The sequence below is a fragment of the Astatotilapia calliptera genome, chromosome 3 (assembly GCF_964374335.1).
Source record: "Astatotilapia calliptera chromosome 3, fAstCal68.1, whole genome shotgun sequence".
NCBI classification, from domain to species: Eukaryota; Metazoa; Chordata; class Actinopteri; order Cichliformes; family Cichlidae; genus Astatotilapia; species Astatotilapia calliptera.
The window spans coordinates 10,749,170-10,775,378 of record NC_137424.1 but is presented as its reverse complement, the minus strand read 5'-3'; the positions used below and the strand labels follow the sequence as shown (position 1 = coordinate 10,775,378).

General features: G+C 42.6%; 2 protein-coding genes across 8 annotated transcripts in view; both read left to right on the top strand.

Moving 5' to 3' along the window:
- Window positions 1-26,209, top strand: part of LOC113018066 (NACHT, LRR and PYD domains-containing protein 12-like) — a 267,984-nt gene that overhangs the window by 100,218 nt on the left and 141,557 nt on the right. The window lies entirely within an intron of this gene.
- On the top strand, window positions 12,184-19,760 carry LOC145426142 (focadhesin-like). Its single transcript, XM_080299672.1, has 5 exons — window positions 12,184-12,248; window positions 17,145-17,246; window positions 17,343-17,470; window positions 19,352-19,499; window positions 19,593-19,760. Exons 2-5 carry the CDS (start codon window positions 17,178-17,180, stop codon window positions 19,758-19,760), a joined length of 513 nt encoding a protein of 170 aa, XP_080155798.1. The 5' UTR covers window positions 12,184-12,248; window positions 17,145-17,177.

Genomic DNA, 26,209 nt, shown 5'->3' with positions numbered 1-26,209 from the left:
GAAAGGTATCTTCGAGAGATTTACCAGGAATAATATCAGCAGAAGGCTATGCATATGAAAATTGGTATTCACGAAATCGAAACTGTACATTCAGGCAACAGTTATTAATTTAAATTAATGTTCAAAAATATTTAAAATGAAAGATTTTACTACTTTGTGAAAAGTATTAGTTGATCTTGAATTTAAGGGCATCACCTCATCTTTCTAAAGGTGGGACGGGGACCAGAAAAACCCAGAGAAGTAAGTGTTGGAGGGACAGGAATATTTTGCAACTAATTCGCTTATCTGGCCATAGGGAAGTCATTTAATTGTGTATAAAAGGAGCATACTGGAAGAACAGGGCTCTCATTGGTTTACCCATCTACAAACTGTGGCACAATATCAGAATAATGTTCTGCAGTGTAAAATCTTTACTGGGTAAATCTAGTAAAGAACTGAAAACCAACATGATCTTCTGTTACTCAGGTGGCGCGCTGTCATGGAAATCACTGCATGGGTTTAGGAACACCTGCACGTTCTGCCTGTGAACACTGACATATCCAAATGGTCTGAGCTGAAGTTTGTTATCAGTGTTTAAAAAGGCTGCATCTCTGATGGTTGGCATTAGATCAGTGCCTATGGAATTGGCACCTTGCACATTTGGAAAGGAACCAAGACTGAATTATATACACAGGTTTTAGAGCAACATGCTCCCATGGAGATGATGTCTTTTACATGTTTATGGAGGATGTTGCTAAGCTGCACACTACAGCAGGGCTTTGTAGTGGAAGACCGCAAGTTCTGCACCAGATATTTGATGATATTTGTGACATCACGAGAGGAAAAGCCGCAGGACTGTTGAGCAGCTCTGTCCCTTATATCAGACAGAAATGGGACAACGATGCTCTCCGAAAAGTCCAGCACCTGGTCTCCTCAGTTCCCAGGTGTTTATGGATGGTTGTTGAAAGTAGAGGTGATGTTGGAAACATGCAGTGGCGTGTCTAGAAAATTTTTGTTGGGGGGGCCAGGTAGGGGCACAGATTTGGAGAAGGGTGGCAGATTTAATTGGCAGATAATGTTTAAAAAAAAAAATTCTACCAACCCTTAACCATAATTCAATAATCCTATAAACCTAATAACCAAATGCACTTTTAACTCTTATTAGAATGAGATTTTAACCACTACGGTGCAAAGTTTTTAGATACTGCGTTGATAAAGTACAAGAGATACAACCAGTGCTTTGTCAGTGCTTACTCAGCATTCAAGGACATCAATATTTGCATAGTATTTTTACTGACATATAGTGCACATATGTTTTGGGCAAAAACATTTTTGAATATTAAAATATGAACATTTGTAACAAACAATTGACAAATTAGCCAATGCCAATGCAAAACTTTATCTGCCTGTTAAAAAAAGAAGATAATCTTCTCACAAACTGGTGTTTGATTTTGAAACAGGAAAAAAGTGGGGAAACAACTGAAAAGACTAACATTTGAATAAAACCTGAAAGCAAGTAAATACTTTCTATGCTGCCTTATGGTAAACTTTGGTAATATTGATCAAGAACAACACTGGCTGATGATGAAATACAGTCAGCTGGCATGGTGACACTGCCAGTATTAACCTGCAGGGCTGGACTGGGACAAAAAAATTGGGCATTTTTACTACAGACCGACCCACCAGGTATTAAAGCCATAAAGCCTTTGAATGAAAACAAATGCTGTTGTGACAGTGATGTACAGTCTTGTTGGTATATGTATGATTTCTATACATTTTACGTCAGATAAAAACTTTGGTTGTAAGATTTAGATAATTATTTAATAAAAACTAGGTATTTTAAATGAGAATAAGACAGAAAAGTATTTCTTTGTGCCCACCTTTCCCTGTTAATGCCCTACCTGGCCCCCTGGCAAAACTTTGCTAGACCCGCCCCTGCACAGTTACCAGCTGTCAGCTACATAAAAAAGGATCCTGGTGTTATTTATCTCTCAGAAACAGTTGATAACTTCAACTCATTCATGTCACCTAAAAGGTAAACCTGTTTCTCCATCACCTGTTCAGCTCTGATGGTTCAGTAAGGACATCTCCTGGTTTCATCTTCATGTTTCCCTCTCACCACATATCTAAACAGACATCATGACCAGCAGCTTTACAGCTGTGGCTCCAGCAAACATCAGCTGATAGTAGAAATTAATATTAAATACATTCTAACAACAGCTGATCAAGCTTAAACGTGCTGCTGTTTAGCGCAATATCCGCTGGTTTCCTCTTTCTGGCGCAAAGTGGGCGATAAACAAACAAGAGAGAAAAGCCGATCAGCTGATCATTGATCAGTTTCATGATTGAAGTAGCAACAGGAGAGGGAGGGGGAGAGAATGAGAGAAGAGGCAGCTGTGCAGCATAAAGACAGAATAAATCCAGCTTTGTGTCTTTTTTCCATTCTAGCTAAAGTCCGGGACAAACTGCGTCTCTTCTCAGCTCAATACGAAACGCGTAATATTTTCTCTGAATGAGGGACCATTCCATTTTTTTAAGGAGCCGTTGGCAACTCTACTAACCTTATGAATAAAATAAAGTTCACTATCAGTAACATCATAGCACCCACCCAGCTGTATAAAAACTCCGTCAAACTGGCTAGAACGCAGTATGAGTTATTGCAACTGACAGTAAAAAGTCAGCAACATGAAAATAAACTCCACCTAAACTTGGTTTATATCTGACCCAGATAGACTGCAGGTCATAACTTCTTACCTAAAGTTCAGTTCACCTGACACTCGGACTGGCGGCTGCTTCGGGGCTCTCCTCCTGCCTCCCCTTCCCTCATCCACCTGTTGCCTCTGTGGAAGCCCCGTCATAGCCACCACCAAACAACGGAGTTATTTCTACACATCGACCTGCATCTGGCCAATCCACCACCTCTCATTGTTCATGCCATTACAAAAAAAATAAAAAATAAGTCACTGGGGATATGCCCGGTATGCCCGATGGCCAGTCCAGCTATGTTAACCTGCAACCAAATTTGCAGCTCCATACAGCAATGTTACGACTTAGATTATATCTTATAACTCATAACTCTTATGTTAGCTGCCCTCAGTAGCATACTGTCTGAAATATTCCACAGCTGCAATAATTCTTTAAGTGTTATTTTTTTCCTTGGTATTCTAATTTCACCGAAGTTTACTAAACTCAACAAACTTGATATTACTTACCGGGACATTTATTCTGTCCTCATTTTCTTTCACCGAAAAATTGTTTCCTGCAGTGCCGTCTTTCGCGCTTGGCTCTCCTACCTTTGCTAACGTGATGCGCATAGCAGAAGCGATGCTGCATTCACTTACACTCGGATATCTGAGCGTCACCGTGAAAACATAATCGGACATTTGATATTTGATTGAATTTTATTGTTTTGCCTTTGGGGTGGCACCTGGGGTGGCCAGTCTGGTTTGGGGGGTGGCCTGTGCCCCCCCAGGCCACCCCGCTGGACACGCCATTGGAAACATGGCCATGCTGCAAGCTTTTTGGGATGTTGCTGCCACCAAATTCACAATGAGCTCATTTGTTTTCTATGTTGCGTTATGAGTAAAGTATGGGTTCATGAGATTTGGAGGAGGTAAAGTTTTTTGAACAGCATGTATAACTTTAACTGAGCTTCCTTAGTCTTTCTTAGCCTGCTGCAGTTACAGTTACAGCCGCGTATCTGTTACAGTGAACCTGCCGTCAGCTGTATAACGTTAGCATTAGCTTGTGTTGATGCTAAGCTGCTATTAGCAGGTCCTGTTCAGCGCTAAGTTGTGTCCGGACGACTTTACAGTTTAGTTTTCTCCGATCACCAGATAACTGTGGATGGCCTCGTGTGTACGGAAGCTTCGTGGTGAAGCGCTTTGGCCTGTGGGAAATGTAGGAAACACCAGGACGAGCTGCGCACCGCAGTAAACAAACATGCTGCTCTGTCTTGGGTGGTCGGCTTTGCCATTTCCAGATTGAGCGTTGTTATATATCTGGGGGATTACTCCTGATTAATTATTTGAGCTGTCACGTACTATGTGGCTGTATCAGTGTGAGTGCAGCTCATCATGGTGTGTCGCACTAATTTAATAACAGTAGATGTTAGCCTGATGTCCTCTTAGAGACCAACAGAGCAACGCTGCTGATTTTATTTTTGTATTTTATAGTTTGAAAGTGACACTTGGGACACAATGAGTGTGCGTCCCAATGTATTGTGCTCCTTCAGACACAGATCCACACAGCATGTGTATATAAACCATGGAAGAAGCAGAGCTTTCATAGTGACACACTGCTCAGCTTCACAGTGTATGTGACACAGGTGGGTCACTTGGATGGGCAGAGGTGAGGCCTGGTAAAAAGCTACAGCTGTAAACTGTGACAGTGCTCATATAGGGGGCTGTTGGGGTTGTCTCACTTTTGGATGCAGGCTCCAGAGGCCGTTAGGGGAATTGCAGTTTTTGGCACTTCTGCATAGGTTTCAGTTTTCAGCCCTGGAGGTGCCGCCTGATATGAGGTGACACTTTTGTCTTTGTCCTCTCACCGTCTGTGAGAGGTGGATATCCACCATGTGAGTCCCTCCCTCTCCACCAGTCGGTCAGACGTCTGCCCGTCCTCCAGTCTGTTTCGGCTAAAAGGGAGATTTTCCTTCCTGCTGTGGCCGAGGGCTTGCTCATTGGGGTTGAGCGGTTAGTGGGATTTTCTCTGTACTTCGTGGTCTGTGCCTTCACGTGACTGTTGTTGTGATTTGTTGATCACAGAGACCTAAAAGACCTGGTGACCTCTAATTTCCTGCTTCTAAATCCAGACAGAGGCTGTTGTGCTCGGCCCTAAAACTCTTAGAAACAGCATCATCGTGGCCTCCAGTGAAGCTGTGAGGAGCCATCTTTGAGCAGAATATATCATTCAGTGTGCACAAACAACCACGTAGGTCTGTGAACTAAGCTGAGAGTGATTCTAGCTGCACGATTGTGAGTCAGTGTTATCAGACAGGTGCCATGAAAAGCCTCAAAGCCTCCAGTTAACCTGAAACGCTGCAGCACGAGTACCAACAGGAAGTAGAAAGAGAGCATATCTGTCACATATTAGCTCCTCTTCACTGACTCCCTGTTAAATCCAAGATTTAAAGTCCTCCTTCTGACAGACGAGGCCTCGAATAATCAGCCTCTGTCGTCTCTTAAAAAGCTTGTAGTACAAAGTTATACTGATAGAGCACTCCCTCCTCAGACTGCAGCCTTATTTGTTGTTGCTAGGTAGAATAGGAGGCAGTGCCTTCAGCTGTCTCTCAGTGGCCCATCTCCTGTGGACCAGCTCCCAGCTTGGATTCACGAGACTCCCCATTTAGTTTTCGTGTTTTTTCTCTAAAGCTTATTGTTAGAACTGGATCAGGTGTCTCTGAGCCGTATCCCAGTAACACTGCAGTAGGAGGGCTGCTGGGAGACTTCATCATCTATCACCATGTGTTCTCTTTGAAAGCTACATATTTGTTATATAAGATAACGTAATCAGGCACTGTTAGCATCTCTGTTTGAACACTTATTAATAGATATACACGACAACACACTGCCACAGTACTAAAATAGTTTAGCAAAATGCATTTGGAAACAACAATGTACACGTCATGTAAGTTCATATAAAGTTTCATCCAGACTGATCACATGTCTCTGAGGTGAGGAGGAGCAACATCACCTCATTACATCATTTTATTCCCTGTTCACAACCACAGTTTAAATCATGATTCAAGTACAGATTTGAAGCTTTAACAAAAGTATTGCTTTCATTTCTCATAAATATTTTAATGCTCTCACCACATTTATTGGACAGATTCATTTTAAATATAAAGATTGTTTTTAATACCTTGATGTAAATCCTTTGCAGATGATGCCTCAGGTCTAAAACTGTATTCCCAGTATTCCCAGTGTGCCTCCTTAGTGTCATGGTAACACGTTGGCTCAGGAAGTGACAAAGTCACTTTTTAAAGGCAAATAAGAAGCTTTAAAAAATAAAAGCTGCCATATGAAACAAATGGAGCTTCCTGCTGTGGTGACCCCAGAGTGACTAAAGCATTTCTATAAACTAACACAAGAATAAACGAGAACATATCAAAATGAAAAGTAACTGCCATAAATCTCATGTACTTACACAGAAAAGTCAAAGCTCTGCCCATCAAAGCCCCGACTGTGATGACCTCAGGGCTCCACCACAGCAATCACAGGCTGCCACTGTGCCGCTGAGTGCTCTCCCAAAAAGCCGCGGCCCGTCAGGCCCGTCGGGCTCGTGCAGTCTGAGTGTTGCACAGCAAAGCCTCCGTGGTGTCATTTCTAAAGCATCGTGCTCATGCATTGTTCTGGCCTGTATTGCTAGTGCAGACCTAGCATTACAGCACAGCCTGTATTGTTTGCTGTATAGGCAACATCCTGTAGAAACCGCTGGCACTGTTTGGTTTCAGACTTTCAAACCATTCACAGCCATGAAACAGGACTGAGCTTATTTTCAGCATCACCTAAAATATAATGAAGGCTTTCTTTATGTTGTTGGAACGTCTTCTTTATGTTGGTGACACGTTTGAAAGTGTTCAGATTTAAAGTGCAGTGATGTGTGTGTGTGTGTGTGTGTGTGTGTGTGTGTGTGTGTGTGTGTGTGTGCACTGTCACGCTGCTCTGACTGGTCAGTGACTCTGTTCTACATATTGTAGTAAATAAGCTGTTGATAAGATGAACAGGTGCTGACTTACCTGTTCCTGTTTTTGGGAGCCAGTAAACAGGCTGCTGGTAGCAGGTGGACAGTACAGCCTGGCTTATCGTTATGGTAACAGCAGGTGGGTGGGACTGGGTGTGTTTGGGGAGGGGCTTGGGTTACTGTGTTAGTATATTAATAGTATTCAAAAACAATATGTGTTTACTGATGCTGCTCATCCCCTCATTGTTTAGTATATGTAATAAATAATTGTTATTATTATCAATATTATTATCAGGTTAAGTGAAATTCATTCAGTCCAACTCAAAGAGAATTTCTATTTGTGCAAAATATTCCGTTTGCATAACATCAAGAAGCATAAATTCTTATTAAAATATATAAGAAAACCAAAGTGTTGTTTAGTTCGTGGGTGGATGGCTGAAGGGTAATCTTGGTTTCCTTTGTTTGGGACAAACATTTGGGAATATTTGTTTGAGAGGAAGAACTTTACATTATATATATTATATATATTATATATTATATATATTATAACACACGATAACTTTAAATGAATGTCGTGTTTTTAATTCCGCTCCGGACTCGTGAATCTCAACCCAGCAGCAGCGGTAACGTTTGCACGTCCTCTCCCGTTAATGCGGCAGGTAAATAATCAACTAACAGTGCATATTATGTTAGCGCGATCTGCCTTATTACAAACCTGCCATCACTGTGCATTTAGTGACCATGATGAGACAGACAGAGTCTGGCTCAGATGCTGGCAGTTCTCGCTGCAGTCTGCCGGTAGCGTCTCCTTTCAGGCCAGGATAGACGAACATCACCGAGCAGTGACTCAGTTTGTGGTCAAAGGCTTGCACCGATTTTCGGTAAGTGAATGTGTTTAATTGTAGGCAAGGACATTACTGGATATTCTTGTGTAATTGCTACAGAATAATTTATGTTACACTTTGTTATTGCTACAGAAGAATATTTATTTTATTATTTTACATTTACATATTTCTTTCCTGGGGACCCTGTGACACCCATTGAAGAGCCGTAGGCTGTGGATCTCTTAAGATCTCACTGTTGGGTTTGTAAGGCCATGTTACTCCTAAATTTCTACCTTGTTCAAAGAGAAGATATAAAACAAAGTTCTGAGCTAATCGACCTTAGTGTTCTCCTTTTTTAAACAGAATCGATAAAGAATCGAAAATGGAACCGGAATCGTGAAAATCTTATCAATACCCATCCCTATTTGTCGGTACTGCGCAAAGTGGCCAACAATCCAGCAGCAGCGACCGATTGGCTGTTGGCGGTCAGCTCCGCCCTGTCGTCCAGCCAGCGCCTGTCCTCCTCTCTTGTCCTGATTGTGACTTATCTCATCATCATGGGTCAGGAAAACATCTGCCAGCTGGCTTTGAAAGCAAGCCAGGCTGTCGCTGCTGCCGACCCCTGCCAGGTAGATAACCCACACAACTGTTCTCTTAAATCTGTGGACTGAATATAAAGTAATGCATGTTGTTCCCTCTGACATGTAGATTTGTTGTATGTAAGGGAGCTAGCTTGTGTTTGTCTTTTTAAGAGCAGGAAACACATGTTGATAACCTGGTGTTTTGGCACCAACACATGACTTTGAAATGGTTCAGATCAGCAGGAAGATAAAAGCTGTCACTGCTGTGTGATTGCTGCTGATCTGCTGCCGTATAAAGGGAGAGGTTAGGGAGTGCTCTAAGGGGACAGACCTCCCTCTGGACTTGTGTTGGAGTCACTAGCTGCAGATGAAGTGTGAGTTTACCCCTCATTACTCAAGCGTGCACCGGGCCCCAGAGGATTCACCTTCTGCTCTAATTGCTCCCAGAGTGCTGCACACACTGGTGTTTGGATGCACTGGTTGAAGGTTGTTGGCATATTTGAGTCCTCTGGAGATCTCTGCTCGCTCGTACTTGTCATGTTAAACGTGCAGCAGCAGGTCTTTGTTACAGGAAAAGCCAGAAGCTAACCACTATGAAACCTAAATGATGATTTACTGCAGTGATTTTGATTCAAAGTGATGTTTTTGGCTCGACAGCATTAAACGTGTCATCGCTCAGCTTTATTTTCTTTGCCCCTCCCTCTCGCTCTCGGGCCGTGCAGGTGAAGCGGTCGCTCTGCAACAGTTAAGGCTCGGAGTGCCATTAGGTGTGTGGTGGTAATTAAGCTGTGACACTGCACAGCAGCGTGGTGTGTCTAAGGACCGTGATGCTGTCTCACTGTTTCCTTATTTGTAACCTGTCTCATACTAAAGTGTCAGGACTTCATGTGTGATCTTTGAAGCTTTAACTGACTGCAGAGTACAAGATGGGCACCACACATTTAGTATCACAAGGGCAGACTCAACCCTGCTCTATCTGTTTATGCTGAACATCCTGTGAAGCTGTCAGTTTGTGTGCACGTACAGGTCAGTGATGCAGCCTCTGTACGGTCTGACAAAGTGCATTTAATGTTTGGTTGGTGTGTTTGCTGATGTGGGTGTTTCCCTCTGCAGGTCCCGCCCCTCGTGCTGCTTCTTTTGTTCAAACTGACCAAAGAAAAGAATCCTGGCTCACGCTGTTCTCACAAGCCTGCCAAACCTCGGCACTCATAAGGTACGACTAAGAAGAACCTGTACTGACTGTGAGCGTCTGGAGACGGGGCTGGAACATCAGCAGCACCTTTCTACTTCATCTGAGCGCTCACAGTGTGTTTTAGTCCATCATACACACATGTGAGCTTTTATCTGTGGGGTCATCCAGGTCATGTAGTCTGAGGAGCTTTTCTTCATCCAGGAGGATGTCTGTACTTTTGCACAAGGTGAAGTGTTTGCTATGTGCCAGGGAGCTGGGATATAACAACAACACCTCATCCATGCTTAGGCACTACAGAGCTTTGCATGAGAATAAGGGGAACACCGATTGTGGAGCAAGACCAGGTGAGCCATCAAATGTCATGATAATATAGCATGCAGTAATGTTACTAAATGATATAACAATATTATACAGCTGTAATAAGTTACGTGTGTGATATTTATATTTGTGCTTTGTCTTTATTGTCTTTCCTCAGGAGAACAATCTCAAATAGATGAAGACCAGGGGCCCGTTCTTCGTACCTCGCTAAGTAAGTTAGCTGGATTTGATTGTTGACGATTTCGCGTGATCTTGGATCGTTCGGTTCCCCGAAGCTCATCCGGGACTTGCTGTCATAGCAACAGAGCCGTAAGCGTAAACCTGCTCGGGAGCAGGTTTACTTTATGTAAACAGGATTAGATCGCGGCCACGCAGGTATGTCCGCTTCATTTATACGAAAGCAACAGCGATATTCCACCACTGTTTCACCATAAATAAATAACATCAATGTAACTAAAGATAATGCAGCACTTGATCCTTTTATTGATCTCACACAGATACATACAGGTCATTTCCTAAAAAAAGGGAAATGTACTATTAACATTCTATTACATGTATGTGATTATTACAGATGTAATTCATATTTCAGAGTAGTAATTGTAAATTACTTCGTGTAATCAAGATGAGAGACCACGGCTATAAAAGCGAAGGTGGATTTGGGAAGTCTGTCGCAGCCATGTCCTGTCCGTTTACGCGAGCCACCCATTGCGGAAGGTGCAAGATTGATAAGGAGAGTCCTCAGAATCCAGCGCATATTGCGGGACAGACAGGATCCTTTAGCTCAGCGCGACAGTGTGCTCATTGAGAGATATCGATATTCCCGTGAGGGTATTATTTACTTAACCAACTTGTTGACGAGGGGGTGCAGGACCACCACCTGTCTTTTTTGTGCTCTGCCCTTTTCTTGGTTGCTGTTATGAACAAACAAACAGATTATTTCAGGGTCTCTTTTCAAGAGACTAAAAGCAATATAAGTGATAAATATTACCATTCTGTAGAATATTCTTATATTTCACTTTTACTTGTGCCCATGTTCTAGTGGGTCCTGTTGTGGCTCTAATGTGAAAGGGGATATAATGTAACATAATATAATATAATGCCATATAATATTGGATAATATAGTGTAATATAATACATCTACCCTACTGCCTACTGGTGTTGGCCAGAGGGGCCGATGGCGCGATATGGCAGCCTGGCTTCTGTAAGTCTGCCCCAGGGCAGCTGTGGCTACAACTGTAGCTCGCCTCCACCAGTGTGTGAATGTGAGAGTGAATGAATAGTGGCATTGTAAAGCGCTTTGGGTGCCTTGAAAAGCGCTATATCAATCCACTCCATTATTATTGTTATTATTAAATTACTTACGAGTTTAATTTGTCAGCAACTTCCTGCCAGCCCTCGCTCCTTGCTTTTGCAGCCTTTGCAGTGTTCCCTTGCGTTCTGATTAAACTCTGAAACTCCTGAAATCCCTCACTCAAGAGTTCTTGCTCTGCTGCCAAAAAATACCGAGCGCGCTCCTTCGACATTTTCGCCGACCAATCAGAGGGTTGCCGATCAATGTTTCTACTATCGATGCGTAGCCCCTTTTACGACACCCAGTGATCTCACATTACTTCATCCAGCTGTACTAATCGTCAACAGCAGGTGTGTTCGGAGAACCGGATTAGCGAGCTCACGGTTAGCGCGATGATTTGGTCTTAGATATGTCATTTGATCTTGGATGTAGTAAGCGACGTACGAAGAACGGGCCCCTGGTTAGCATGGTGATTGAGGACTCCCAGCCATTTAGCATTGTGGAGGACAAAGGATTCAAAAGATTTGTTAAATCATTAAATCCTAGCTATGTTCTCCCCACTAAAAAGGCCATAAAAGCAGTGAAAATTTAGTTTTTACAGAATAAAATGTGGGCAGGACTGACGCCTCAGTGTGTAGCTGTCCATACCTCAACGTTACAAAAGCACAACTACTGTCCACACCCCAACCACACCTCACCTCACAGTAAATGATCATTTCCATTTTAAACATTTCCAAATTATCATTTTCCATACTGCCAGTATAAATATACAAAGTATACTGCCATCACTACAATATAGATGTTTTACACACTCCTTTTGTTGTTGACATTTACAGGCTGTGTGCAAAAGGCCACACTCTTCAAATTCATGCCAACTAATATTTTTACGTCCAGTAGATGTCCTACTAGAGCAAATGAAGCTTTAAGAAGCTTTGCGCTGGGATGAACCAATTGGATGAAAAGCTTAAGTGCTTCATGAAGCTTCATCTGCCCATCACTAGGTTTTATTGACCCAAAAATATGAAAATATATTTAACAAAGCCAAAACTTAAACAGGCAGACTAATAAAAGAGGTCAACTCAATAAACTAAACTCAAGATAATAATTAACAAAACCTCAAACAACCATATGACAAACTGAACTGATGAAATTACACACAGGGGAACTTAAATACCGGTTTAGCTAAACCAAATGACACACACGGGGGAAAACAAGATGGCTGCCATATAACCAACTAATACAAAACAATTAAACACACATGAAACACCCCCCAGGCAATGAAGCATGTGGTGCAATCCAATTAGGCTGTCAGTGGTACTTCAGGTCTCCCAGCCCTTTGCCACACCTTTTGCCAGACAGGAGGAGAAGCCAACCCCCAGGTAACTCAAACAAAGAAAAGATGTATTAATATAACATAAAACGGAACTTTGACCTTGCAAGGTTAATATGTGTGCACACTAGTGATGGCCAAATGAAGCTTTCCGAAGCACTGAAGCTTGTATTGAAAAACGGTTCATTACTCGAAGCTTTTCAACACAGTCCTCTCTGGTGACATCTGGTGGCCAAAAATATGAAGAGCAGCTTGAATCCACAAAATAAAACCAACCGCTTCATTATGATTGCCCACTCTACAGAGTGGAATCCTGTCTGATATTGGGCCTCCGTTGTGTTGCTTTGAACGTGTATTTTTTGGTGGTTAAGAAAATGTGTTTTATTTGTTTAATACATAGTTTTAACCAGTAAACTCTCCTTGTTTAAACATGCACCATGGTGTGGTCTTTCTTTGCTTGTGACTTCTTGATGTTGGTAAATACAATAATTGAAAAATACCACTTTACATATATATACATATAATAATGTAAAACACATTATGGAGTATGCTTCTGCTGTGAGGTCCTGCCTCCATGCACTTATGCAATTAATCGCTAGACAGGTGTATTTATAAATAATATTATATTAAGGAAATTTTCCCAGACATATTTTTGACCTGGGGGTAGAATTGATTGTGAAATGGAAAAGGAAAATGCTTATGAACTTGCAAATTAAAAACATGATGCATGAACATGAACACACTGAGATAAGACAGGGACCTTCAAAGTAAAACAGGAAACACATAACACAGACTGAACAAAGACACAGACTCACATGCAGGCACTACAAAGGGAACAGAGACGTGGGACCAGGGCAGACACAGACACTGACTGGACGTGGAAATACAGCAGACAAGGAAGACAGCAACTACGGAACACAGACAGAAAACCAAAACACTAAAACTCTAACCAAACCCCACCCAGAAGACCTTAACTAAGAAAAACCCGTAAAGCAAAGCTAGAATATAATGAAATGACAAAATCAAATAACCAAAAACACAAAACACAGGAACCCTAACAGTATCTGTCACCATCAAAACACTCCACAAATCCCGCGAATGATTCGCTTCCTTATAAACCATCAAATCAGATACTGAAGCAGTTAGGTTCTAAATGAAGCTTCGGACGTCACTGATCACGTGACTCTGGCCAAACGAATCAAGCTTCGACACAGTGCTTCAGAAGCAGTGTGTTGATTTTTTTGACACACGCACCGGAGCTTCAGCTTCAAGCGGACCATCACTAGTGCACGCTAGTGATGGCCAAATGAAGCTTTCCGAAGCACTGAAGCTTGTATTGAAAAACGGTTCATTACTCGAAGCTTTTCAACACAGTCCTCTCCGGTGACATCTGGTGGTGAAAATTTTGAAGAGCAGCTTGAATCTGCAAAATAAAACGGACTGCTCAATCATCACTGCTCACTCAAGAGTGGAGTTCTCTCTGATATTGGGCCACCGTTCCATTGCTTTGAACATGTAATTGATTTTGTTTTCTCGATTGGGGGGCTGAAAAAAATGTAATGCGTATTTGCGTAATACATTTTGATCAATAAACTTTCCCTATTTAAACATGCACTATGGTGTGGCCTTTCTTTGCTCATAACTCCTTGATGTTGGTAAATACAATAAGTGAGCAATATATATGATAACGCACAGCACATTATGCAGTATGCCCCTGCTGTGGAGTCCTGCCTCCATCTACTTGTCATTTAATCACTGGACAGCTGGACAGGTTCATACAAAATATTAGATGAGGCCAATTGTCCTATACATATTTTTGACCTAGGGGTGGGATTGATTGTGAACTGGAAAGGGAAAATGCTTAGGAAGCTGAGTACGGCTGCATCGTTACCGATTTGTAGAATCATTTTGATTCGATACAGGATCCGATTCAATTTGATTGGAATCTGGAAAGTTTTGCCTCAGTCAGAAATATTACAGTTCTGATCATTTAACAGTATATATCCATAATTTCGTATCTATTAAAAGAAAGCTGACACATGTGAGACTTAATTAGAGATGTAAACAGAGAGTTATGAAACCTGCAGCTGCAGAAGCCAGCGAACAAAAAAGAGGCAAACACAGCGCGGACCCGACGACACATCAAAATCTGATTCTGACGCGTCGGGTCCGCGCTCTGCGTTTACGTTTGTATGCAGAATCCGTAAACCTGCTCCCAGTTACTGTTTTAGCTGTTTGGTGTTTGACGACATGTTGTGAGGTTTAACCTGAGATGCTGGCGTTTCAGGCATAATAACGTTAATTTACAAATCGACACGGGATTTTAATGAATCAATATCACTTTATTCAATTTAGTATGGATTGTAATCAGAAAAGCGATAATCAAAACCCACCCCTAATCAAGAACTTGCAAAGTAAAAACATGATCTATGTCAGGTAGCCCTTTTGTTATTTACATTTAAAAGGAGGATTAGTGTTACTGTGTGCTGGCTGAGTCGGTTTCTTTTCTTAGAAATAGTTTCTCCTGCCCTGGAGAAAATCCACTTGCATGGAATAGAAGAGGCTGTGGAGTGCAGGAACCACACTGCAAGCTGGTAGATATGCAGGTATTCCTGGGTCCTGCAGACTATCACCTAAAAACAATAAACAAAATGATTTTCTAAACTGTAGCAATGTAATGTACGTATAGTGCCAAATACATTTTTGTAGTCTTCATCAGCTTTAATTCACATGGAAGTGTTCCTAAAGTCATATGCTGTAATGATATTTACATTATGAAAACATGATTTTGGACATTTCAGGTTTTTCACTTCGGCAGATAAAATGAATTGAGCAAAATCAACTCAAAATATTCCCACACGCCATAACGTCCTCTCTTCCTCGCTGGCTCCATATCTGTCAGTGGAATGATCACCTCTTCGCTATCTGTCACCATCAACACACTCCACGAATCCAGTGGATGATTCACTTCCTTATATCCGTTTGAATCAGGTACCGAAGCAGTTACGTGCGTAATGAAGCTTCGGACGTCACTGGTCGCGTGACTTTTGCCAAACGAAGCAAGCCTCGACACAGTGCTTCTGAACCAGTGTGTTGTTTTTTTCGACACACGCTCCGGAGCGTCAGCTTCAAGCGGGCCATATAAACATTGGAAGGTGTGATGGAAAAATAAATACATTTAATAAAGAAACAATATTGAACAATAAGTAGAATATTTTAAAGTAGTGACTGTAAATTAAACTAAAGTGAATCAACGGGTGGTGAGGTGTGGAGCTTACCATGTGTGGCATGCCATCACAACTGCACAAAGTTGGCCTTTATGGAAGAGTGGCAAGAAGAAAGCCATTGTTAACAGAAAACCATAAGAAGTCCCGTTTGCAGTTTGCCACAAGCCATGTGGGGGACACAGCAAACATGTGGAAGAAGGTGCTCTGGTCAGATGAGACCAAAATGCAAAATGCTCTGTGTGGAAAACTAACACTGCACATCACTCTGAACACACCCCACTGTCAGATATGGTGGTGGCAGCATCATGCTCTGGGGGTGCTTCTCTTCAGCAGGGACAGGGAAGCTGGTCAGAGTTGATGGGAAGATGGATGGAGCCAAATACAGGGCGATCTTGGAAGAAAACCTCTTGGAGTCTGCAAAAGACTTGAGACTGGGGCGGAGGTTCACCTTCCAGCATGACAACAACCCTGAACATAAAGCCAGGGCAACAATGGAGTGGTTTAAAACAAAACATATCCCTGTGTTAGAATGGCCCAGTCAAAGTCCAGATCTAAATCCAATCGAGAATCTGTGGCAAGATCTGAAAACTGCTGTTCACAAATGCTGTCCATCTAATCTGACTGAGCTGCAGCTGTTTCAAAGAAGAATGGGCAAAGATTTCAGTCTGTAGATGTGCAAAGCTGGTAGAGACAGACCCTAAAAGACTGGCAGCTGGAACTGCAGCAAAAGGTGGTTCTACAAAGTATTGACTCAGGGGGGTGAATAATTACGCACACCCCACTTTGCAGTTATTGATTTGCAAAAAATGTTTGCAATCATGTATGATTTTCGTTCCACTTCTCACGTGTGCACCACTTTGTGTTGGTCTTTCACCTGGAAGTCCAATGAAACTGATTCATGTTTGTGGCTGTAATGTGACAAAATGTGGGAAAGTTCAAGGGGGCCGAATACTTTTGCAACCCACTGTATTTTACCTACACATACATTCTTGTATTTAGACAACACCTGAGGGATAAAACAAACTGTAAATGTCTCCAGCTGGTGTTAACAGCACCACTAACACATCTGTGCTGATGGGGTGTGTGTATCTGTGATCTACAGCTCATGTCTGTCACATCAAATGCAGCTGAGTTTATGTAGATCCATAAAGCACAGCTGATCGTCCTGCGCTGTTTGTGGTCCTGAAATGAACCTAATAAACAAAGATGTGTTTTTGAGGTTTATCAGTGTAAAAGCAGAGATCAGACTGATGTCCATCAAATCTCTGTAATGCCATCTCTGTGCACAAATGAATGGCACAATATCAAGAGCAACAAATCAAACACTGCATTAAACAAACTGTGCTAAATATTAGCACCATTAGCAGGGCACTGTGTGTGGCAAATGTTGGTAAATCAGTTTGTGCACATAACTGAAATGTTCCCCTCTCGATGTTTAGCACTTTGACAAAGGAACAAAGAGAAATTCCCACGTCTTCCACACAGTTTTCTCTGTGTGAACACAGTGTTTCTTGTACCCAGTTTGTAGGAGCTGGGATTGGACTCCACCACAGCAGCCTCTGTGTGGGATAGATGCAGTGCTCTGTAGTATAAAGCACTCTGTCAGTGAGCTGGACTCTCCAAACCAGCAGTCATCGTCTAACATCTGCCTTCTTCAGCTGTAACCGTGTGTTTCTCTTGTAAACTTGGCTCTGATCGTATGTGCTGTAATATTCCAGCTTTGCTTCCCGATCGTGCTGCACAGTCTGCACATGCTGGCCGGCTCCCCCAAGCTGAGAGCAGTGGGACTGCGCCTCATGACCGCTCTGTGGAAAAAACAGGTTTGCAATAATAACGCATTACTATAAATGTCATATTCATGTGTTCAAAGCTTCTGTTTGTCTTTGATTGTGTGCTGCTTTGGTCATGTCTGTAAGGACCGGGTCTACCCAGAGCTGCAGCGTCTAATGAGCCAGCAGGACAGCAGGGTGGTGCTGGGGAGGGACGCCCAGTGGGAGCAGATCCTGGCCAGGGCCGCCTGTGTCAGGGACATCTGCAGAGAGAGGTGGGTCCTCCCATACTTACAGAAACAGTGGGCACTTCCTACATTCACTGGTTCATTCATTCAGTGGACTGTGCATGCACAGTGCAGACAGTGTGAGCTTCCAACACCAGGATTCTTCATCTTCCCTTCTAATGAGTAATAATCACTGACTGGACTCTTCATAGATGTTTCTGCTCAGCAAGCTGATGAAAGTTCAGAAACATAGAAATATTTGTTTTTTCAGTCACATCACATCAACTTTGCTTGTTAAGATAAATGAATGCACTTTGTAGCTTTGCAGTGAATGAAGCCTCAGCTCAACGCTCCACTGAGTCCCTGTTTCTCCAAAAATCAGCAGGAGTCCAGTTTTAAATATTTCCGTACAAATGTCCAGAGCAGCTACACGTGCCTGAATCCAGAAGGATCAAAGTCTTACAAAGTTCAGTTCAAACAGAGAGACTGAGAGGCAGCTAACTTCCTGTCTCTGCCAGACTATCAAAATAAAAGCATGAAGCAAAAGAAATCCAACTATGTCAGTCTGTAAGCACTGCTTCCCATATAATACAACTCTAAGCAAGTGAGCCATAACTTTATAGTTTTAACTTTAATCCAAACTATATTCATCATATAAACTCCACAAACTGCATCCAGGCCTTTATGGCCTTTATGTGTGTTGATGAAATAAAACGATGACTTTATTTGATTATTTCCTTTGTTCTAACCAGCTGGTGCACACTGTTCATCCTCCCGGGGCCTGTTACGCCTGCTAACATGTACATGCAGCTTTTTTAGCAGCATTAGTGAAAACCTGGGAAACCCTCTGGATATATGCTACAGTACAAATTTAGCAAATCATTGAGCTGTTTCGTTGTTTTCACAAATGCTTACGTTTTTCTTCCCCTGCCAGTGGTGGACTCCCTCAGGTATCGGTGCGTTGGTGGTTCTTTGTGTCTGGGGGTGGGCGTCCAGGTACACACTGGCTCACTCCTTGGCGGCCGCTTATCGGGGCCTGGAACCTGGGGCTCGCTCGGGCCACTTCGGAGGTGGGGTGCCCCCGGCCTCTCGGCCTGGGGCTCGGTCACTCAGGCACAGCTGGCTGCTGGCGGAGCTCACGGGCGCGTCACTGCAACTCCCCCTGGCTTCTGTGGCGCGGCTGCCCCTCTGTTGGTCTTCCATGGTCTCTTGTGTTCTGGGGGCCTCTGGATGTCTGGAGTTTTGATCTCCTCCATACCTGCTTCATACCCTGGAGGACGGGGCTGTGGCCCCCCCACACTCCCTAGCAGATCGTTACATGGAGAAACCTTTGGAATACAAGCACGCTGATCCACACAGGTATGCACACAGGTGTTCACTGCTCGTGGACTTAAATTACACCTTTCTTGGCTGCTACTTCGAAGCACATCTGTCCTGCGTGCTGCACAACAACATTGAATATTTAGTATTTACTGCTGTTTACACTAAGCTAGATTAATGCGATGGTGTTGTGTTTAGTATGTTGCTTTGTTTTTTTTGTTTTTTTTTGCTTGTTTTCTATTCTTCTCTCAACAGGTGATCCAGGAGATTTTTATTTTTTTTGTTTTGTATTGTTTAACATTGTAACATGTAACATTGTTTTTCCTTTCCTTCCTCTTTCTTTCTCCCTTTCCTATCCCTCACTCATGTCTGTCAAAAAAAACAACAACAACAACAAAAACAACAACAACAACAACAAATGCTTACGTTTGCTTTTATTGTAAAACATTTGCAGCCATAAGAGTTTGCAATGATAAGAAGCTGTGTTTGGCATTTACTTACTTACACGTGTCCTGGCACTTTTAATGCTTTTTTCTTAAATAAAAATGGTAACAAAATTAGAAGAAACACATTTCCCACTTTGTTCACGCTGATGTGTGTGTTAACCAGGCCTTACCAGCATGCAGGGGACATGGTGGCTGCCATTTCACTCACTTTAAAACAGTGCAACAGACCAGACCTGGTAACCCCGGCTGCTCTCGTTCTGCAGGGACTACAGGAGCTGTGTCGAGCAGAGGTACCTCGCCTGTCTCCATTTGTCTCTTTAAATTCAGGAATCATCATTTTTCTGGATCATAACTTTTGAATCTTTTCCAAAGTTCTGGTCTTAAAACAAATCTTTCTTTCTCAGGTGGTGGATATTATCTCAGGATGGAGAACTGTTTGGCCTGAGCTCAGCTGTCACTCACAGCCAGAGGTGGTTCAAGCCATCGCTGAGCTTTTGGCTCTGGTGCCTCAGCTCACAGTTAAATCAGAGCAGTACGAGGTGCGTCGTAACGTTCATGTTGCTCTGTGTTGAGGAGCTAACAGAGCGACACAGGAACTCCACCAGGTTATGTTTTTCTCTGTGGTTCTGTCTGTAAACAGGACTCTCACCAGCTGTTTGTATATTCTAACCTCACTGTAGAGTCACATCTCTACATCACTGTGTTTGGTAGCTAAAGTTAGCACATCAATGTAAAGCTGGGTAGAAGCACAAAGTACAGACGTGTGAGGGTCCAGTCCTCAGAGTCCTGCTCTGGTCGGACTTCACAGTAACTAATAAATGGATCAGCGAGTGTGAGCATCTTTTTAAAAACAGAAGTTTTGCTAATTTGTTGCTCTGGAGGATTCAACACAGTGCAGCAGTGGCCGTCCCAGCAGATGAATCCTAGACCATGCAGTGCTGCTTGTTGGAAAGCTTTCCTCCTCTCTAACAATGATATGGCAGTACAGCTTAGGTTTGCAAAGTTGCATCTAAACAAACACAAGACCAAAGGCCAAAACCAAACATGGCGTATTAGCACAGGACATCTGATAGACTCCCCCCCATCATCCTGACTGACACCCCCATCACCTCTGTGGACTCATTCCGATTCCTGGGTACCACCATCACCCAGGACCTGAAGTGGGAGCCCACCATCACCTCCGTCATTAAGAAAGCCCAGCAGAGGATGTACTTCCTGAGGCAGCTGAAGAAATTCAACCTGCCAACACGGACGATGATGCAGTTCTACACTGCAATCATCGAGTCCATCCTCACCTCCTCCATCACCGTGTGGTACGCTGGAGCCACTATCAGGGACAAACAGAGACTGCAGCGTGTTGTGCGCTCTGCTGAGAAGGTGATTGGCTGCAGACTCCCATCTCTGCAGGACCTGTACACCTCCAGGACACTGGGGCGTGCAGCTCGGATCTCAGCTGACCCTTCTCACCCTGGACACAGTCTGTTTGACCTGCTCCCCTCAGGCAGGAGGCTCCGGTCCATTCGCACCAGAACCTCTCGCCATAAGAACAGTTTCTTCCCCTCTGCTGTCGGACACATGAACAATAACCGTATGACTGTTCCCACCACTAACACATGACCCTACGCTGTGTCACTGCATCATTCCATGTTTGCACTGATCACCACCTGCACTCATGTATATATCATGTATATATCTATCTACTTAGCACTTTTAATTCTTATTCTTATTTTTATTTTTATATCTATTTAAGCATTTATGACAGTATGATTGCACTAAGCACCGCAGCAATTTCCTAATGTTGTAAACCTGCTCAACATTTGGCAATAAAACCCTTTCTGATTCTGATTCTGATAGGGATGCTTTTGGGTTGCAGCCACAGGACCTGCGCAGCACCTTGCAGTCACTGAGTCAGACACAAATTTCTCTGCTGTGTGAACTTAAGCTTAGAGAAAATCGGTGAATGTGAAATAAAACCAACGGCTAAACCTCCTTAGGAAACTCAACTCCTTTGGAGTCAGCACACCCATCATGATGACTTTTTACTACGCCTTCCTGGAAAGCATCATGACCTTCTCCATCAGCTGCTGGTCCCACTCCCTCAGCCTTCATACAGGAACAGACTGCAGCATCAGTGTGCTCTAAAATCATTGGCCTGCCTGTCAGAACTCTGGCAGGTTTTCATCAACAGGCCCTTAGACAGGCAGCCAAAATCATCAACGACCCCTCTCACATTCTTCACCCTGCATTTCAATGGCTCCCCTCTGGGCGACGCCTCCGCTGCATTTCCTGCAGGACTGAGAGGAGGAGGAGCGCCACCTTTGTCCCCAAAGCAGCTCTGCTTTTTAACTCCAGCTGATAAGAACATTTCCCACACCAGAAACATAAACTACACTCTTATACTACCAACACTTTACTCACTTTTAGTCACTTACAGTTATTTATTCACCTTCAGTCACTTTAATTTTAAAACTGTGTAATTTTAAAACTGTATATTCTGTGTATTTATTATCTCACTTTTATTGTGCTTATCTTCAACGTCATGCTGCTCTGTTGTATGTTAATTGGCCCTTGGGGATAAATAAAGTCTCTCTGATTCTGGTCTTGTTTTTTTATATATTGGTAGTTTGATAGGTTTCGTATTTGTTTTCTTTTACATCATATTAAAATTTATAAATATATAGATTTAAATATATTTGTGTATTCATGTCTGGATTGTGTTTGGTTTTCTTTTATTTATTTCTGCTGTGGTTGTTGTGTATTACTATTTAAATTGTCTTTTTTCCATTATTGTAATTGTGTCTAAAGTTTGATTTGAATGAAAGTTACACTCAAATGCTTTCAGTGTTGCTGTGTTGAGTGTTTGCATGTTTAATGTTTGTATGGAAGACACAGAAAGACATTCGGCTAAAGAAATCTGTGCTAGAGGGACTTTAAAAAAATAAATAAACAGAATGTAAATAATGATGTTTAGTATTTGAGATGGAAGCTGTTTCTACAGGATCCTGATGGACACTCAAAGGTTTATAAAATGTTCTCATTATTTGTTTGCAGCAGAATATCAACCGATGTGAACCAAAACAACAAAAGTGTACAAGTGTGTGAGACTACAAATTGTAGAATCAGAACTGCTGATTTCATTACTCTGAACTTTTAAAGGCAGGTTTTGTATCGAGTGTGACTCGTCTCTGCAGAAGGTCAGGGCTCTGATAGTTGCAGTTAGCGGGTGACTTACTGGGCAGGTGGATCCTGAGTGTCTGTTGGAGTCAGGGTTCATTATGGTCCTGGTTGATTTAAACTGTACAGGCACATGTGTTCAGTGCCATTCAGCAAACCAGCAAACAGCCGCCTCGCACACATGCGTGTGCTCAGCAGCACCGTAGAAGAATTTAATTCACTTGTTAATGACTTTTCTTTTCAACAAATCAACAACAGCACAGGACAAAGGGGGGTGGGTGGTGGGGTGTTGAGATGTAATCAGATAAATCTGGAATATTAACTGTGATAACAACAATTATCCTAATAGATCTTCAGCTGCTTGTTGCGAGAATCTGGGAGAGGAAAACTAACGTGAGCACAAAGTGTCTGAATGTTTTCCCATCGTCACTTTCCACGATGCACAGAGGACAGGGCTGGGGTGATGTCAGGATGTGACGAGACTATAGTGAGTCCAACTGTTGTGTTACACAGGTGGAAGTATTCAGTCTGGCAGTGTGAAGCTTAAACAGTGTTTTTAACATCACTTTAGGTCCAGCTGACATAAACTTATCACACTCACTGGTAGAAATCAAAGAAAGCAAAATGATGCGTCCAACAGTCTGTTGTCATGCAAGCGTAACACCAAGTACACAGTGGTAGCCTAACACTTATTGTGTGCCCTGTAGAGACTGTGGTATGGTTGTCATAAGGTTGCTACACTGTTTGGATTAAACGCTCCTTAGCAGCAGGATCGATATTGAACAGTGTTGTTTCACCGCCTCCAGCTGACATGCAGCACCCCTGCACACAGGCAGACACACAACCTCTTTCCTCACTACGACACATGTAGCTGACATTCACAACAATGCACAGCACTCAGCAAAACTCCAATGTAAAGAAAACTGAAGTGTTACACAGTTACCATAATCGTTAACCTGCTTGGTGGGAATTTAACATGCTCACGATTTGAGATAATTAGCTGTTATCATTAAAGTGGACATGAAACGCTACATGTATGAAGGCTAATTTACACCACTGAGCCCTGCTCTCAAAGGTAACGCTGTCTGTGCAGCTCGATTTAAGAAGTAAGTGCTTAAAGTTTAAGTTTATATAACACGTTTACCGACATCAGCATGTGATGTCACTGGGTTGGTTAGTTTATGTTAGCTTACTAGTAGCTCGGACCATGCCTCTCCTCAGCCAGGGCTCAGCTATTGCCCATTGTTGGAAGTGGGTGGGCCCGAGTCCCTAACGCCCCATGCAGGACTTGCCAATGAGTCTTGGTACTATACCATGCTGGTATAGCCAGACCTTGAATTTGCCTGGTATGCCTGAACCTGCATCTTATGTAGCCACTCTACATCGTGCTCCTGCAGTGGATGAACTCTCATTCCCAGCCCGCTGGCACAGACTTTCCCGGGAAGGCTGAGGAGAGTGATCCCTCCTACATATTCTAATATAAACCATAAGCTTTATTATTGTAAAATGGAAGCATTAACTAGCTGTGTATATCATATTGTCTGCAATCATACCGGTACAAATTCTTACGTGATACAAAACTGTCGTACTGAGATATCATTGCTATAGCAACACCAGGTGGTTATGATCCCTAGTGCATGTAATTAAGAGACAAGCCTGGGCATGTCTGGGAGTGAGAGCCACATGTGTCAGTCTGCAGTGGAGCAACTTCAGGAACCTCCAACAATCACAGTGCTCTGCAACATATGCAAGAACCTGTTTCAGCCCTTCAGGTGAAAAAACTGTGCGCTACAGTCAGGCTGTGTGTGACCCAAATGTAAACAAATGACTCCACCAAGTGTGGCTGAAGGACGTCATGTGACAGGAAGAGCAAACAGTGGATGAAAGTTACTGATACAGTACATGGTGCAAGACCAAAGCAGCAGGTTAAAAAGCTCAACTCATGGCCCAACATCCCAGGTAGAAGAGAGTCTTCAGTTTCATTGTGAAAATATTGTGCAGGTTCCTAAAAAGTCACAAGGTTAAGTTACTTTAGTTACTGTTTAACAAAAGTTTCCAGGCCAAACTACGACTGTTTCTGTACTACATTTGACTTATTCTGTGTTGCAGTGCCGTGCCACTTTCACGCTGCTGCAAACGGCGCTGTGTCATCAGTGACAGTAGCTCATTGGAAGCAATCATGGGATGCCCTTCATTTAATCAAACTTAGAAATGCTGCCGAAAATATCTTTTTGTGTAAATGATCAGAAACATTATTACCACAAATCTTCTTAAAGTATCACTTTGAGCCTGTAAACAAACGGGCACAGCCCTGGTTTATAAACTTTTACTTTGAGTCGGTTCAGAAAGTTGAAGACGTCGTAAGAGAGGCTGCGAAATCATTTTGAGATTGAAGAACATGAAAGAATCATGTTGTTTTCCTGAGCAATGAGAACAATTGAAAACCAGAGCTGTAAGTCAGCTATGTAGAGTTCGAGATGTGTGCGTGTTCCCTTTGAAAGTCAGATCTCCACATTTGCTGAGCTTTACAGTACCAACGTCACAATTAGGGCTGGGCCATATTATACCGTTCACGGTAATACCGGTATAATGTTGGGCAACGATAGGAAAATGAAATATCGCGATAGAATATGAGTAAAACGCGCATGCGCAGTGCCTTTGTTTTCATACGCACATGGCCGATTGTTGAGTGAATCAGATGAACCAGAATTGGTTTGTAAAAATGTTGCAACTTCAGTGATGTGGAACTGGTTTGGTGTTTGTCCGTCAGATACACGACAAAGCACATTTTTTTTGCAGAACATGCAAGCGGCCGTCGTTATTGTCGTATTTGTCGGACTAAGATGCTCTTAAATCTGGGAGTAATCTGGGTCCTAAACTCCGTATGCTTCAGGTCAAACGAACACTGCAGCATCACTGAGAGTTAAAAACTGTCTAAATTCTTTCATCTTTAATAAAACGATCAGCATTGCTGCTTTACCAGGTGTAACTATGAAGTTTAACTTCCAGGCATCCATGAAAACAAAATTTATTACATTTAACGGAGTTAGAAGTTAGCAGGGAGCTAGCGGAAGTTAGCTCGCTAGTTTCGCTAGTTACCTAAGCATGATATTGCATGTTCTGACAGAGATTTCTGAAAAAAATCAAACGTACAGCTCTGCTATCACTTCCAACATAAATGAAGACAGGAAACTAAACAGCAGTGACGTTTGTAGGGTTACTGAAGATGGGCTAGCTGCTATATAATGATGTGCTACGTGATCGCTAGCGACACAGCTATGTTAGCATAACATAAACAGTGAAGCTGGAGGACGAACACTAACACTTTTCCACTTATAAAAGTTAACGTTCCTGATAGTTAGAGACAAATGCAATCGCATGGCAGGATGCTGTAAACGGACCAAACTTCAGTCAGGAGAACAGCTGAGATAATCCATCCACAATACGAGGTTAGTCATTAATATACTGCAACAACATGCAGCTGCCAGAGAATTCAACATTAATGAATCAATGGTACAGAAGTGAAGGAAGCAAGAAGAATGAGTTTAATAAAGTTTGATTTATCTGACTGCTTTGTTTCGCTTAATGTGCCTTATAATCCCATGCACCTTATGGTCAGAAAAATAGGTACTGCACACTGCAGTTTAATGTTGCAAAGCACCTCTTTTTAACTTCAGTGGATATTATACATGGTTATGCCCAGGATATGTCAGCCCATTTCTACTGGAAATGCCTTTTGGTTAAACTTTCAGCAAGGAATTTGCATTTGCACTGTTCCATTTTTATAAAGCTTTAATGTACATAAAAACCAGCTTCTTGTTTAAGTGAAAATAAATGGAAGGTTGTC

What these genes read in the sequence shown, in the direction of transcription:
- LOC145426142 (XM_080299672.1), top strand. Translation starts at nt 17,178, where the DNA reads ATGCTGGCCGGCTCCCCCAAGCTGAGAGCAGTGGGACTGCGCCTCATG. An exon ending in AGGGACATCTGCAGAGAGAG is followed by an intron (nt 17,471 to 19,351) that starts GTGGGTCCTCCC and finishes TGTGTTAACCAG; the next exon opens with GCCTTACCAGCATGCAGGGG. An exon ending in TACCTCGCCTGTCTCCATTT is followed by an intron (nt 19,500 to 19,592) that starts GTCTCTTTAAAT and finishes TTTCTTTCTCAG; the next exon opens with GTGGTGGATATTATCTCAGG.